General features: G+C 50.1%; 1 protein-coding gene across 1 annotated transcript in view; it reads right to left on the reverse strand.

The window, feature by feature from the left end:
- Positions 1-3192: 3192 nt before the first annotated feature.
- LOC128829279 (acid-sensing ion channel 2-like) overlaps positions 3193-14125 on the reverse strand; it is a 357293-nt gene continuing 346360 nt past the window's right edge. The window contains exons 9-10 of the mRNA XM_054014616.1: positions 8900-8968; positions 3193-5829 (exon numbers count right to left, since the gene is read on the reverse strand). Coding sequence (XP_053870591.1) covers positions 5728-5829; positions 8900-8968 — 171 coding nt within the window. The 3' untranslated portion in view covers positions 3193-5727. The remainder of the gene's footprint in view (positions 5830-8899; positions 8969-14125) is intronic.

Below are 14125 nucleotides of genomic sequence, written 5' to 3' on the forward strand. Positions count from 1 at the left end.
CATCTAATCCAACCCCCTGCTCAAAGCAGGACCAATCCCCAGACAGATTTTTACCCCAGTTCCCTAAATGGCCCCCTCAAGGATTGAATTTATAACCCCGTGTTTAGCAGGCCAATGCTCAAACCACTGAGCTATCCCCAGCAATCTGTCCTCTTTGTTATTTACCACTCACTCTCCCAGTTTTTATGTTAGCTGTTTTTCAGTTTTTCAGTGAAGATTTTATGTTTACTGCCAGGTTATTGATAAGAATATTAAATAGTGTAGCGCCAAGACCTGATCCTGCAGGACCCCACTAGAAATACAGCCGCTCAGAGATGATTCCCCATTTACAATTACACGTGGAGACCTATCAGTTAGCCAGTTTTTAATCCATTGAATGTGCGCCAGGTTAATTTGATACCAGTCGAGTTTTTTTTAATCAAAATGTCACGTGGTACCATGTCAAAGGCATTGCAGAAGTTATTACAGTCAGCACTATTACCTTTATCAACCAATCATGCAATGTAATAAGAAATATAGTTAGTTTGACAGGATCTATTTTCCATAAACCCGCATTGATTGGCATTAATTATAATACCTCTCTTTATTAATTGTGTCCCATATCAGCTGCTCCATTATATTGCCCAGGATTGACAGGCCTGGGTCATCCCTTTTTAATATATTTGCACAGCATTGATTTTCTTCCAGAACTTCCTCATTGCTACAAGAGTCATTGAAAACCAACATTAACAATGCAGTGAATGGGCAGTTCTTTTTATAGTCTTGGATGTGAGTGATCTGGACCTGCTGATTTTAAAATGTCTAACTTTTGTAACAGACGTTTAACATTCTCCACAGCTACTAGTGGAATGGAAAGAGTGTCATCTTCATATGATGTAACTACACCATCTGTTTTCCCCCAAATACAGAATAGAAATATTTATTTAATACTTCTTCCGTTTCTGCATTATTATTGATAATGCTACCATTTCCATTTAGTAATTTCCATCCACCAATACCATTGTGAGCATTCATTTTGTTCCTAATATACTTAAAAAAACCTCCTTCTTACTGTCCTTATCTCTGCTGGCCATAAATTTTGCCTTGTATCCTTTTGCTTCCCATATCAATTTTCTACAATTGCTATCTTCTGATTTATATTCATTACTCTCAACTTCCCCTTTCTTCCATTTATTATATACTGGGTTAGTTTTTTGTTTTCATTTTTTATAGCTGCTTTCACTTTCCCTCCTAAGCCTGTCAGTTTTTTAACCAATGTGGACTTATTTTTCAATTGTGTAATTGTGGCTTTTGGGGCATCTAGTAAAATGTTCTTAAACAATTCCCAAATTATCATTCATATTTGTCTGTTTACATTTTCCTTCTTGCTAATTTGGCTCAAAATTGTTTTCAGCTTTGTGAAGCTGGGTCTTTTAAAGCACCAAATGTATATTAGTGGTTTGGACTTTATTCTGTTTGCACATCACAAATGTGATCAAGTTATGATCACCTGCACCTGAGCACCATTAATTTTCCATTCTGTGATAAATTTCTCTTTATCTGCCAAGATGAGGGCTAATAGAGAATTCCTCCATGTTGGACGCAGCACGGTTTGAGTTAGGAAATTGTCATCTATCATATTAAGAAATTCCAAGGATGTTTTAGTACCAGCAGCAAGAGACCTCCAGCGTGTGCCACTCAGGCTGAAGTCTGCCATGATCACACAGCTTTTTCTCTGACACATTATAGCTAGGGGCTTAAGGAGCCAGACGAACTATTCCCTAGTGTGACTTGGCGGTTTGTAGCACACACCAAGTCGTACTCCGTCTTGTGCATGACCTGTGAGGACGTTGAGCCATAAACATTCCAGATCACTTTCTTCTGAGTTATCAGTGACTCGAAAGCAGGTAATATCTTTACACACTGTCATTGGTCCTCCTCTTTAGCCCACTGCATCCTTCCCAAACCACTCACCCCCTATACTGCTGCCTATCTATCTATGGTGCTTATCTGTCCCCCATCACTGTAGGATCTGAGCTCCTCACAATCTGCAATGTATTGAGCCTTACCGCACTGCTCCGTGGTAGGGCAGAGCTATTCCTCACCCAGTTTACAGCAGGGGAACTGAGGCACAGAGAGGCGACGTGACTTGGCCAAGTCCCACTGGGTGGCTGTAGCGGAGCTGGGACATGAACACTGGTCTCTTGCAGCCTAGGTTGAGCCCTAATCAGTGCATGATCCTTCCGCTTCTCTGCGAGCCTGCGGATTCAGGCTCACGGACAAGTCATTGCAATACCAGTGTGATGAGCCAGTGGTTGGGGCATTCACGTGGAAGATTTGGGTTCTCTGCCACAGACTGCCTGGGTGACCTGGGGCAAGTCACTCTAGCCTCTCTGTGCCTCTCCGAGGTACTCAGCTGCAAGGTGATGGGCCTTGGAAGTACCTAAAATAGATAGGTACCTACGTTCCCTCTAAGCACCATGCAGGTGCTCAAGGTTGCAGCGAAGAGAGATGCCTCTTCCCCAGCCCCAGACCTGTCACAGCCGGGAGAGGCGCCTCTCCCCTGGCCCCAACCCAGCCCTGTCCCAGAGCTGCAGCGGCTGGGGGAAAGGTGCCTCTCTCCCCCAGCCCAGGTGCTGCTGTGGGGAGAGAGAGCTGGGGGGAGTCCTTGCTCCCTGCTGTAGCCCCAGGGCAGCCCGCACCCAAAACCCCTCATCCCCAGCCCTGCCAGAGCCCTCACACCCTCGCACTCCAACCCTCTGCCCCAGCCCTGATCCCCTCAGCCTCACCCCAGAGCCCACACCCTCAGCTGGAGGCCTCACCCCCCCCTGCACCCCAGTCTTCTTCCACAGCCCTGAACCCCCTTCCCACACTCTGAACCTCCTCGGCCCCACCCCCGCCACATGAATTTTATTAGGTGACACATCACGTCCATATTGGGGCACATAACAAAATGCATTGTGCACATGTATGGGACAAATGCGAGGGAACACTGCTAGGTACCGTCCTTTCTCTGGCTTGGGGCGGGTGCTTTGCAAAGTGGTGATAAACGGCCATTATTCCTTAACGTGCTGCACAATCAGTCACTTGGTTCATACACTTCCCAGCACTGCCCAGGTCCCTGCTGTCACAGCTAATAGAGACAAACCCAGCCCAGGCGTTCTGTCCCAAGTCCCGCTTGTCCGGGCTCATAAAAACAGCCAAGCTCAGATCTCTGTGAAACTCACGTTTGTTTCTCTTTATTGGTGTAAAGCTGTAGCACACGGTATCATTTTGACAAGGTACACGGTTCCCTTCGAACGCATGGGCACTAACAAACAAGACTGACTGGCGGCCGCGTCATTCACGTACAAAACAAGAGCTGGCCAGACAGAGGTGGGCGTAGGGCTCGCAGAAACAGGGGACTGTGAAACAGACAACACAGGCCTTTCCAGAGAGAACAGCTCCGGCTGCTGGGTGTTCTGGGAGGCACCTTCTCGGCTGGTGGGGATTGTTAGCGAAAACTTTAGGCTGCACCCCCATAATCCATATGCACCGGAAATGCAGTGAGGCCAGAATTTACGCTGCTCCCCGATCTAAGTGCAGCGGGGGTGGGGGAGAGGGATGGAATTTCGCACTTTCTAGGAAATGGTAAAACTCTTTGGAGTTGAGTAGAACTAGTTAAATACCCACTAAATACCCCCAATGCCGGTGCGGTCCAAGGGGTGGCCCTGACTGAGACCCAGGGAAGCCGGTAGGGTCAGATCCCCAACCGGTGTAAGTTGCTATAAACTCGTAGAAGCCAACTGAGGTGTGCTGATCCCCACCAGTCGAGGAGCTGGCCCGTCATACTGCTGTGCGCGGACATACGTCTCATTTGTTCTACTCACGGCATTTGGCTGCCCAAAAAAGGACCCTGCTGGGGCTTTGAGGGGAGCTGGAGGTCCAGTCAAGTGCATTATTTACTGCCGGCATCTCAAGTCTATTGCAAGGCAGTGTTGGGAGGAGCCGCCGTGGCTGTCTGGAGGTTTGGGCTGTGTTCTGGAAGGTTACAGCCTGATTTAGCTGGGGATTGGTCCTGCTTTGAGCAGGGGGTTGGACTAGATACCTCCTGAGGTCCCTTCCAACCCTGAGATTCTGTTTCTATGATACACGAGGGGGACACGGGAGACCACAGTGGGGATCAGCTTCCAGCTCCTCTGCAAAGAGAATCATAGCCAGGCAAGGGCTTCTGGGAGTCTGAATCCGAGAGACGCTTCAGAGCAGCTGACTAGCAGCGGGGTGTTGGGAGGGTGACATGGAGACTCCAAGTGGCTTTCGTGCAGTGGCACTGACAGACTAGACTCTGTGCTAGGGCAGGGCCGGGCAATCTCATAGCGGGGCTGGGGCTTGTTGGGAGGGAAGCCACGGGGCTTGTGTGGGAACGTGTGTGTGGCTTCGCGGGTTGGGAACAACACCAACAGCCCCAGGAGAGCTCTGGTCCCAATCCACTGGGTTGGGCTCTTGATGTCCTAGTGATGTTGCCTGATGCACCAGGGTGGGGGAGCAGCTGCGGGGGCCGAACGAAGGGGGTGCTCTGCTCCCAGCTTTGGGGAAGAACAAAGCCCACCCTGGAGATGACACAGGAAGGGGACAGGGTGTAGGGTGCTGGCTAATCCCCAATGTGCCCACAAACTGGAGAAGCACAAGGCCCTGCCCCCCTGTTTGATGGAGCACGAAGAGGCTGGATTGGCCGCCTGTTATCAGCCGATGGGTAGGCAGTGGAGGATGAGTCCAGCTGCCCCCTTTCGCTACCCACCAGGGAAGAGCAGCAGGGCCAAATGCAGGGGACCCTCCCACTAAAACAGCCAATTGAGGGGGCATCCCGTCTGCTCTGTCCGCCCTGAGGCCGGAGCGGTGGTGAGCGAGTCAGGAGGCAAAGCAGGAATGACACAGTCTGGCCGTTTCCACAAGACCAGCTTTAATATCAGTCAGGAGAACGAGGAAAACGCACAACGGAAAGGAATGAAAAATAATCCCCACGCCCGCTCCTGCCCGCACCCCCCCAAACCAGACTGTACAAGCTGCGTTACAGACCCAGGAGCACGACACAGTAGCCACGGGTGTGGTCATCCAAGAGCCATCCAGGTCAGGGAGTCAGACTGCGGTCCCTGGGCCGCTCCCCTGTAGGTGACGGTATCTCCGCCAGGCCCGGCTGCAGCACGGCTTAGCCTTTGGGGGACCTGGCCTAGCAAACTGACACGAAGAACAAGGAGGTAAGGAGAGTCCAAGAGCTGCACGTTTGTTTGTTTCTTTATTCTAATACAGCCTAATTAACGGCGATTTCGGGGACGGATGGGCCCGCAAAATTCCTTCTTGGTAGTGAAATCAGAGCCTGTACAGAGGAACAGAGCTTAGAAAGACAGCTAGGAATATATTGCCATAAAAAGTATCGGCATGCAAGTGCTTTATACAGTCGGCAGTATATGAAATGGTGGCTTTGTTAGTTTCTGTGTTGGTCTGTACAGTTCAAAAACGAGTGTGTCTTCAGATCCCGAAGACGAGCCCCCCCACAGGAAAGGACGACGCAAGTCAAGTCCAAGGCGCCGCTCGCTTGGTTTTGGCAGAGATGTATAATATATATACAGTTATATATAGATATATATTATTTTTTTTTAATGCATAGCGATTTTCTTCCTTTTCCCCCGGTGCAAACCTGAGCTTGGTCCCTGCTTTCCTGTGCAGTCTCCTTTCGGTCGGTCTTGGCACTCCGGCGCTGGCGGGGAGGTGTCAGCAGGCAATTTCCTCCAGCGTTCCCAGGGTCGTCTGCAGGGGCACGTTCACAGTGTGGCTGATGGTTTCGGAATGATTTGGCATGGGGTCGCAAGTGCTCTGAGGGAGGAGAGCGACAGGGTTACCACAGGGGGTCTCAGCCCTCGTGCTGCCAGGGGTTGGCTTTTGAATTCGGGCTGCCCCACCTCCCGGGCAGCAGCATGGCAGGTGTGTTTTGCCTGGGCGTACCTGGAATGGTCACCTACCCAGCCCCGTTGGGCGGCAGTGGGATGCTAGCTTGGCTAAGTGGTGGCCAAGGGTAACAATACACTTCTGTCTTTTGACAGCCCTCTGCTTGGGCTCCCAGCTGATAGGGGGCTGCAAAGCGCCGTGCTTATCCTGAGAGCGGGCATGCCAGCGGTGTGACGGGGCTGCCATCTACGCCGCTGGCAGGTGGGTCAGCCCAGCCAACCCCCCAGCTCTCTCAACCTGGGTCATGCCCCACAACTGATACAGCTCAGCGAGGGCTGGACAAAGCCTGTCACCCCAGAGGTGGGATGGCGAAGCCTGCCCCATGGGAGTGCCAGATCCTTCAGGCTGGAATTTGGGGTATGTCTACACTGCCTTTAAACCTGGGGCTTGTGGACTTGGTGTTTCCAAACCCACGCTTGAGCGTCCGCATGGCGTTGTGACCCTGGGTTTACAGTCACTGGACCCTGGTCTCACAGCCGTGCTAACGCGTCCACACTGCACTACGCAGCCCTGCTGGCTCGGATCTGCGGCTTCAGCTGTATCCACGCGTGGACTCGCATTTCCGCCAGACTCGGGCTCTGACCCCTTGCACCCCCCCCAAGCAGGGCCCATGAGTCTGAGTCCAGAGGGGTGCCCCACCCGTGTCAGACTGAGTTCTGTGTAGACGGAGGTGGGGTTTGGCTCAAACCTGAGTCTGGGCCCATGTTACAGTGCAAGGTAGCCAGACCCTTAGAGGCAGTGGGTAACAGCGGGGAGGCAGGGCGGGGCTGGGGGGCAGCCTCACATTGTGCTTTGTAGTGCAGGGTGGCAGAGCAGAACCTTCCATTTCCCCTCACTTCCCCCATCTAGTGAAATATCCCCAGTCCAGAGTGCCCCTGGCACCAATCTCTCCATTGGTCCCACCCCTTCTCTTCACTCAGCATCAGGGACACGCAGCATCGCATACACACACAGCTTCCGCACGGGGCTGCACGGAACCAGCATTTGGGGCTTTCCCTTACCAGCAGAGCGGGCGGCAATTTTAGGACCAAAATATTTTCCCAGTGGAAAAAATGGGGTTCAGTCATTTGGGGCAAAATGCCCGATTTGCGGATGGGAAATTTCAAAGCAAAACGTTTCCATTCTGTTTCCTTTCCAACGGAGATGTTGTGTTGTGTGAAAAACCGAAACGTTTTCCAAATGGCCAATTTCCCCCCCCCCCCCGGTTTTGCCATTAAATGCGGGTGAATGAATGAGGTCCAGGATGGGTTATTTTTATTTATTTTTCATTATTTTAGCAAAACTGGAAATTCTTCCAGTGGAACATTTCAATTTTGCAGAAACCGCATTTTCCACTGAAGAAAAACATTACGTGGGAAATTCCAGATCAACGTGAATGATTTGAATGGACAGTGCCAGCGTGGGGCCCACGTTGTGGGGAGAAGGTCAGCCCAGGAGTCCCCCCAGCTCTTCCTTTGGTCCTGCTGCTGGGACGGACAGAGCTGGCAAGTAATTTGAGCAAGGAGGTGAGTTCCAGAGCTTGCATGTGCCTGGTCTTGCCTTACTCAATGCTTCCCTGGATTCTCCAGGGACTGGGGATGCGCTGAGCGTTAGAGAACCCCAGGGAGCTACTGGAAAGGGTCAGCTTCCAAACGGGTTGGTTTGGTCCTGCTTCTCCTCCCCTTCCCCATCCAGGCTGCTGAGACTTCCCAGAAGCAGAGGACCACATGGCAACCCTTAAATCAGCAAGAGGGCTGAAAAGTGCTTTGTTGCACTCCATAGAGACATCCAGGGCCTGGATTGGAGGCTGGGCAGAGCTGTTATAAGGAGACCCACCTTTTCAGACATGAGCCTCCATTTAACAGGGACTTCGGTCCATGTATTCAAGTGCTTAATTCCCACTGAAATCAATGGGAGTTAGGTGCCTAAATACCTTTGAGGATCTGGGCCATAGCCATCTAAAAGGCCTGCACTGTGGGCACAGAGGGGAAGGGCCTGCTAAGGGTGGGCTGGAAAGCTGTCTCCAAAATAGAGCTTCAGTTTGGTTTTGCACACGATTCCATTTTTTGTTGTAGCTGAAAAATGCCTCCCCAACCCCAAAAAAATCCCCCCCCCCCAAACCCAGAACACCCCCCCGCCAAAAAAAATCACTGAAACTTTTTTTCAAAAAGTTGTCGACAGGATTGAAATTGTCCATTTTCGGCAATATTTCCCATGATCGTTTTTATTAATATTTGTATTGACAATTGATTGCCATGTTTATAGAAATCATTTCCAAACGCCTCATAGAAAAAGCAGGTACTGAGCACTCAGTTTTCAGCCAGACAACGTTTTTGGGGGATAACGTTTTGAGAAAAATGCCAGTTAAAATTGCAGGAAAATTGCATGAAAAAAAATAGACAATTTCAAACCCCGTGAAACAGAAACAAGTTTGCCATTTTGAACAAAATTGTTTGCTTGTGTTTGAAAGAGCTCTGCTCAGAAAGTCCTTTCCAGAGTATCCCATTGGTCGGAGTGAATGCTTTGTGGAAGAATGGGCAGTTTTTCTTTAGTTTCATCTCTCTTATCCAAACCTGACCTGTCTACCTTGCTTGAACTTTCTACACATTCGCTCTTGACAACTCTGAAGATTTTATCGCATGTCTTGCACTGTGTGGTGTTTTTCTTAAGGCCCTGGCTGGGAATCTCAGCTTTCATTCCTTTTTTTTTAAAGTGAGGTTCTAGTCCTCAGGATTTCAAAGAGAAGATGGAAAATGGGACACCTCCCCCCCCCACAAATGCTCAAAAAGCAGAAAGCAATTCAAAAGACCCCCCTCCCCAATTCAAAAATAACCTCATGATTTTTAGAGCCATCTCTTGATCAACTGAAGCTGTTGCAATTGAATGGGTGGTGGGGTTGGCCATGCTGCCTTCCCGTAGTATTGAGTCCCCCGGTGATGGTAGTGATGGGGATCCTTACCACGTTTTCGTCATGGCTCCCCTCCTCCTCCTCCTTGCCAAGCAGGTCTAACAATCTTTCCTTGATCAGCTGAAAGAGAGACAGACTTGGTTACTTTAGGTAGGAACAGCCAGTCACAGCTCTCCGCCCTGAGCAGTAGCAGCACCCAGCCAGCCAGGACAACCACTCATTCTCTAAGACGCCTCTGGGATCTTCCCCACTCCCTAAAGGGCCTGGTGGCAGCTTGACGTCTCCATGTGAATGTGGAAGGCCAGATCGATCTCCACTGCAGCTCCTGGGACCACGGGCTGGCACCAGGCCCTCCCAGCAGGATTGGCTCCAGGTGAGACCACAAGCCCTGTTTCTATGGATGGGAGCTGCAATGGGCCGAAGAGGAGGACGTTTTCTGATGGAAGACAGCTATACTGTCGAAGCAGAAATGCCAGTGGAAAATGGCTGTTCCTAGTGACATTTTTCGGGTTATTGAAAAATCTCGGTTGGCCGGGTGAAAAATTTTTCAGTAAACCCCTCCCATTTTTGCCCGTCCAGCTGAAATTTTTCAGTTGCTGAAAACCACAGAATGTTGGGCTTTCCAGGCGAACCCGAAACGTGTTGTTGAAAAATTCTGACATCATGTTTTCATCCAAACTCTTCCCTGAAAAAACATCCCAAACGTTTCCTGAGCTCTAGCAAGAAGGCCTATTTCCAGAGAGGCCATGAACGCCGGGAGGATGCTGGTGGATGGGCAAAGATACTTTGGCAGGAGCGTGGGAATTGCCACTCGGGATCAGACCAGCAGTCGGTCTAATTCTCTGACTGCCAGTAGCAGGTGCTTCAAAGGCAAGTGCAAGAACCTCCCTAAGTGGACTATTATGGAATAACCTATCTGCATAAAAACATGAGAACGGCCGCACTGGGTCAGACCGTGGGCCATCTATCCCAGCATCCTGTCATCTGACAGCAGCTGGTGCCTGAAACTTTAGAGGCAATTTATTGAGTGAGCCACCCTATCATTCAGTCCCAGATTCTGGCAGTCAGAGGTTTAGAAACATCCAGAGCATGGGGTTGCCTCCCTGATCATCTTGGCTAATGGCCATTGATGGACCTATCCTCCATGAACTTATCTAGGTTTTTTTTTTAACCCAATTATACTTTTGGCCTTCACAACATCCCCTGGCAATGAGTTCCACAGGTTGACTGTGTGTTGTAAGAAGAAGTACATCCTTTGGTTTGTTTTAAACCTGCTGCCTGTTAATTTCATTGGTGACCCCCTGGTTCTTGTGTTATGTGAAGGATCCTAACCCCAGAATATCTCTAGGGTCCTAACCCCAGAATATAGGGACTTCTCTACAAGGGGAAATTGACCGGTAATAACTATTCCAGAGCAGCGTTTATTCTGGGATAGAGTGTTCATACAAGGGAGTATTCCAGGATAGCTAAATTATACCAGAATAGCTATTCCATAATGGTGATTCTGGACGAGTTCTGCAGGTCAATTTCCCCTGTGTAAACAAGACCTTTGTCAATGAAGGTTGCTCATCTCTAACACTTCTTCCAGATGACCTCAGCGTATAACACGCTTGGGATGTGCAGTGCGACTGTGCAGAAACCTCACGGAATAAAGTGTCATTTCTATTCATAACACCAAGAAATCAATGTTTGCCAAAAGAAAAAAACTTGGCAAGAGAAAAATATTCTCCGGTTTCTATGAATGGACCCCCCCCCCCACACACACACCAGAAACTTTATTTGAGAGAATTCTTATTACCTTCCGATCAAAGAATCCAAAAGAGACACTGGCTTGTTGGATTTTAATCAAATTCTGTGTGTGCACAGATTGAGATATAAACCAGGGAGCAGAGTCTGTTTGAACTCCAAAGCCCGTATGAGTTTTATGCTCGTATTTTTCATTATATTTTATTGCAAAATAATGCCACCCAATATGAATGGCTGCTCAGAAGGGACTCTGTCAGTAGAACTGCCTACCTTACACTGCAAATGCATCACTACCTCTTTAATAACACGTAAGGCTTGTCTACTCTTGAGATGATACTCTCTGGAGATATTTAAGAGTAGGTTAGATAAATGTCTATTAGGGATGGTCTAGGCAGTATTTGGTCCTGCCATGCGGGCAGGGGACTGGACTCGATGACCTCTCGAGGTCCCTTCCAGTCCTATAATCTATGAATCTATGTTACAGTAGCACAGCCGTAGCCCGGCAGCTGTCGTGCTTCAGAGTGGACACCACCTGTGCTGACCGGGTGGGTTCTCCCACTGGTGTTCATAAGCCACTTCCCCAAGAGGCAGGACCTAGGTTGATGGAAGAATTTGTTCACCAAGCTAGCGCTGTCTATACCGGGGGCTTAGGTTGGCTTAACTACATCTTGCAGCAGTGTGGATTTTTCATGTACCTGGGCCAACTGAACTTTTTAGCATAGACCAGGCCTTAAAGTGGGATTGTTTAAAAAGTCCCTAAGCAAGTCAGGGGCCAAAGGCTGATTGAAAATCAATAAGCCATATATGCCAAAGCCAAGGAAGGTAGTCTGACTGAGTGGCTACAGCACTGCACTAGAAGTCAGGACACCTAGGTTCTATTCCCAACTCTGCAACTGGAGTCCTGGGTGACCTTGAGCAATTCACGTTGTCGCTTTGTGCCTCAGTTTCCACACCTATAACATAAGGACTTTGAGTGCTTTGAGATCTTCTGCTTAAAAGCACGATCTAAGTGCTAGCTCTTATGATTTAGGTGCTTTGGAAAATGTCATTTGACTGTCCCAAACTGCATGAGACTAAAATATCCCGGATGTTTGAAAAAGGCATATGTTCAGAAACTATTTCACTAAAATATTTGCATATGTTAAAAACTAGTTTACTAAAATGGTCAAAAAATTCCACTATTTTACTAAAGTATTCTCCGCCTGTCACTAAAATATCGGAACAGCTTTTTGTTTAATCAGTGAAACAACATATGTCCTGGCATTTAACTGGCATAACTTCGCGCATGCCCATGGAAGAGAGTCATTGTTTGCAATCGGAAACCTGCATTTCCGTTTTTTGCTCCTCTCTTACGCATGCTTCTGCTGCGCTCGGCGGCCAATGGGGAGCCTTCTTGTAACTAAGTTCTCACCTGTAAATTGCTATCGAGGACAAACCACAGCTATATTGCCTGAGGGATAAATGATTATTTGTGGAGTTGTAGCACCCAGCGTCCCCAGTCGGGGTCACGGCCACATTGTGCACAGCGCTGGGCATATACAAAGTAAGCGCAGTCCCTGGCTTGAACTGATTAGAATCGAAAAGCCCAATTCTGCCACCTTTACTCCAGCGGACTTGTACCACTAATGCTACTTAAATGAATTTGCCTCCTCACAACATCAGTGCTGCATGCCACCAGAGATCGCCATGCTCGGGTGCCACCGCCGTGTGACTTTTCAGTAGCCTTCTCCACTCTGTGAATAGCCGTCCTGGAAATCAATGGCCGCTTTAGTAGCCACTTGCATTGAAATCGTTCCCGCTTAACCATCAGTGGTGCGTTATAGCCCGCTGGCTTGTTTCAGAGACAGGTGCTGCTCCGTCCAAGGACGGGCAGCAGGATTCAGCAAGCTGAGTAGGGAAAGGAGGGTGTATGTAGCAGGGACAGGAGCACATGGCAACATGCCCAGAGGGTGAGCTGGTTAAGTGCTCAAGTTAAACTAGGTCCAGGAGCAGAGGGGAAGAGCAGCCCTATGGTTAAGGCTGTGGGGTAGGACGCCAGGCACCTGGGACTACTTCCCTGCTCTGCCACAGATCTCTTGTGTGACCTTGGGTGAGTCACTTAGCCTCTCTGGGCCTCTGGGCCCAGCATCCAATACAGGGTAGGGCTGAGCTCAGAAAGTGACACCAAGTGCCTTTAAAACTCACAGCTTCCCAACGCCGGGGGCGGATTGAGATTCACTCTGCTCTCGGCTGCAGACCTGGCAGATCTGCGTAAGGGGCCTTCCAGGGCCAGGGGAAGGCTCAGGTCCAGGCATTCTGACACCCCCCGGACACCTTGTGCCCCTTCCCTTGCTGGGTCTGTGCCCAGTCTCCTGGCAGCCTGGCTCTGAGTCTGCAATGCAAGCGCTTGGGCCCTGACTCTGATACTTGCCCCTCGTGCAATGAGACCCGACAGCAGCGTGCCAGGAGCACATGGTGTGTAAACCCCTCCTCCCCCCCCCCCCCGCGGACTCTCCTGAACGTTTCCCGTTGCAGCGCCTCTCCTGTGGGCTTCGTTCAGGCCTAACACGGAGACACAAGCTCCTTAATGAATGTCTCTGACTAGATAACTCAGAATAGCCTCCCCCAGGCTGACCAAGAAGGCGCACAGCATGCTGGGACCTGTAATCAGCAGGCTGGCTCTGCAGTAAAGATGAAGGCAGCCAGGAGCAGCACAACAAACCTCTGTGGGCCACGTATGTTTGGAGCACACGCCGGCCCCTCGTGACTCTCTGCTGTTCCATTGCAAGCAGGGCTGACAGCACTCCTCCGTCCCTGACGCTGCTTAGAGCTGGTGAGACGGGGGCTTTTCGAGCCACCGGCCCTGACAGGAGCTGAGTGCTCGCCAGCAGCTCTCCAGTGCGGAGCCGAAGTGCTGGAGATGGGGGCCCCAGATGCAAGGAGCCGGTGGCCCCCGAATGAAGACAGCTGCTTGGCGCTCTTAGTCTGCAACTTGCCATCCCTCTGGGGGAAGTCCCAGTTCCAGCTGCATGTTCTCGGATTCTGGACAGGGTTTATAGGATAGCTGGCGCCAACGGAGAGACATTGAGATTTAGTCTCTGCTGGTGTAACCCACACACCTCCTGGGTGTGGTGTTCTGTCGGGCTTTTAGCTCACCAAGCTCCAGAGGTTCTATCCCACCCGCCACCAACCGGGCTGTCGGTGTTACAAGTGGGGGCTTGTCTGGCATTTCAACTGGGAAGTCTCTGAAGTTCGGGACGCACTTTCTCAGCAAGGAGAAGTATGTAACCCACACACCTCCTGGAGGTGTTGTTCTGTCCCATCTAGTGGCCCCGAGACCACTTAGAGGGAGAGTTAAATCATAGAAGATCAGGGTTGGAAGGGACCTCAGGAGGTCATCTAGTCCAACCTCCTGCTCAAAGCAGGACCAACCCCAACTAAATCATCCCAGCCAGGGCTTTGTCAAGCCTGACCTTAAAAACCTCCAAGGAAGGAGATTCCACCATCTCCCTAGGGAACCATTCCAGTCGGCTGTACAGCCTTAGCTAACAG

The sequence above is a fragment of the Malaclemys terrapin genome, chromosome 25, assembly GCF_027887155.1.
Source record: "Malaclemys terrapin pileata isolate rMalTer1 chromosome 25, rMalTer1.hap1, whole genome shotgun sequence".
NCBI classification, from domain to species: Eukaryota; Metazoa; Chordata; order Testudines; family Emydidae; genus Malaclemys; species Malaclemys terrapin.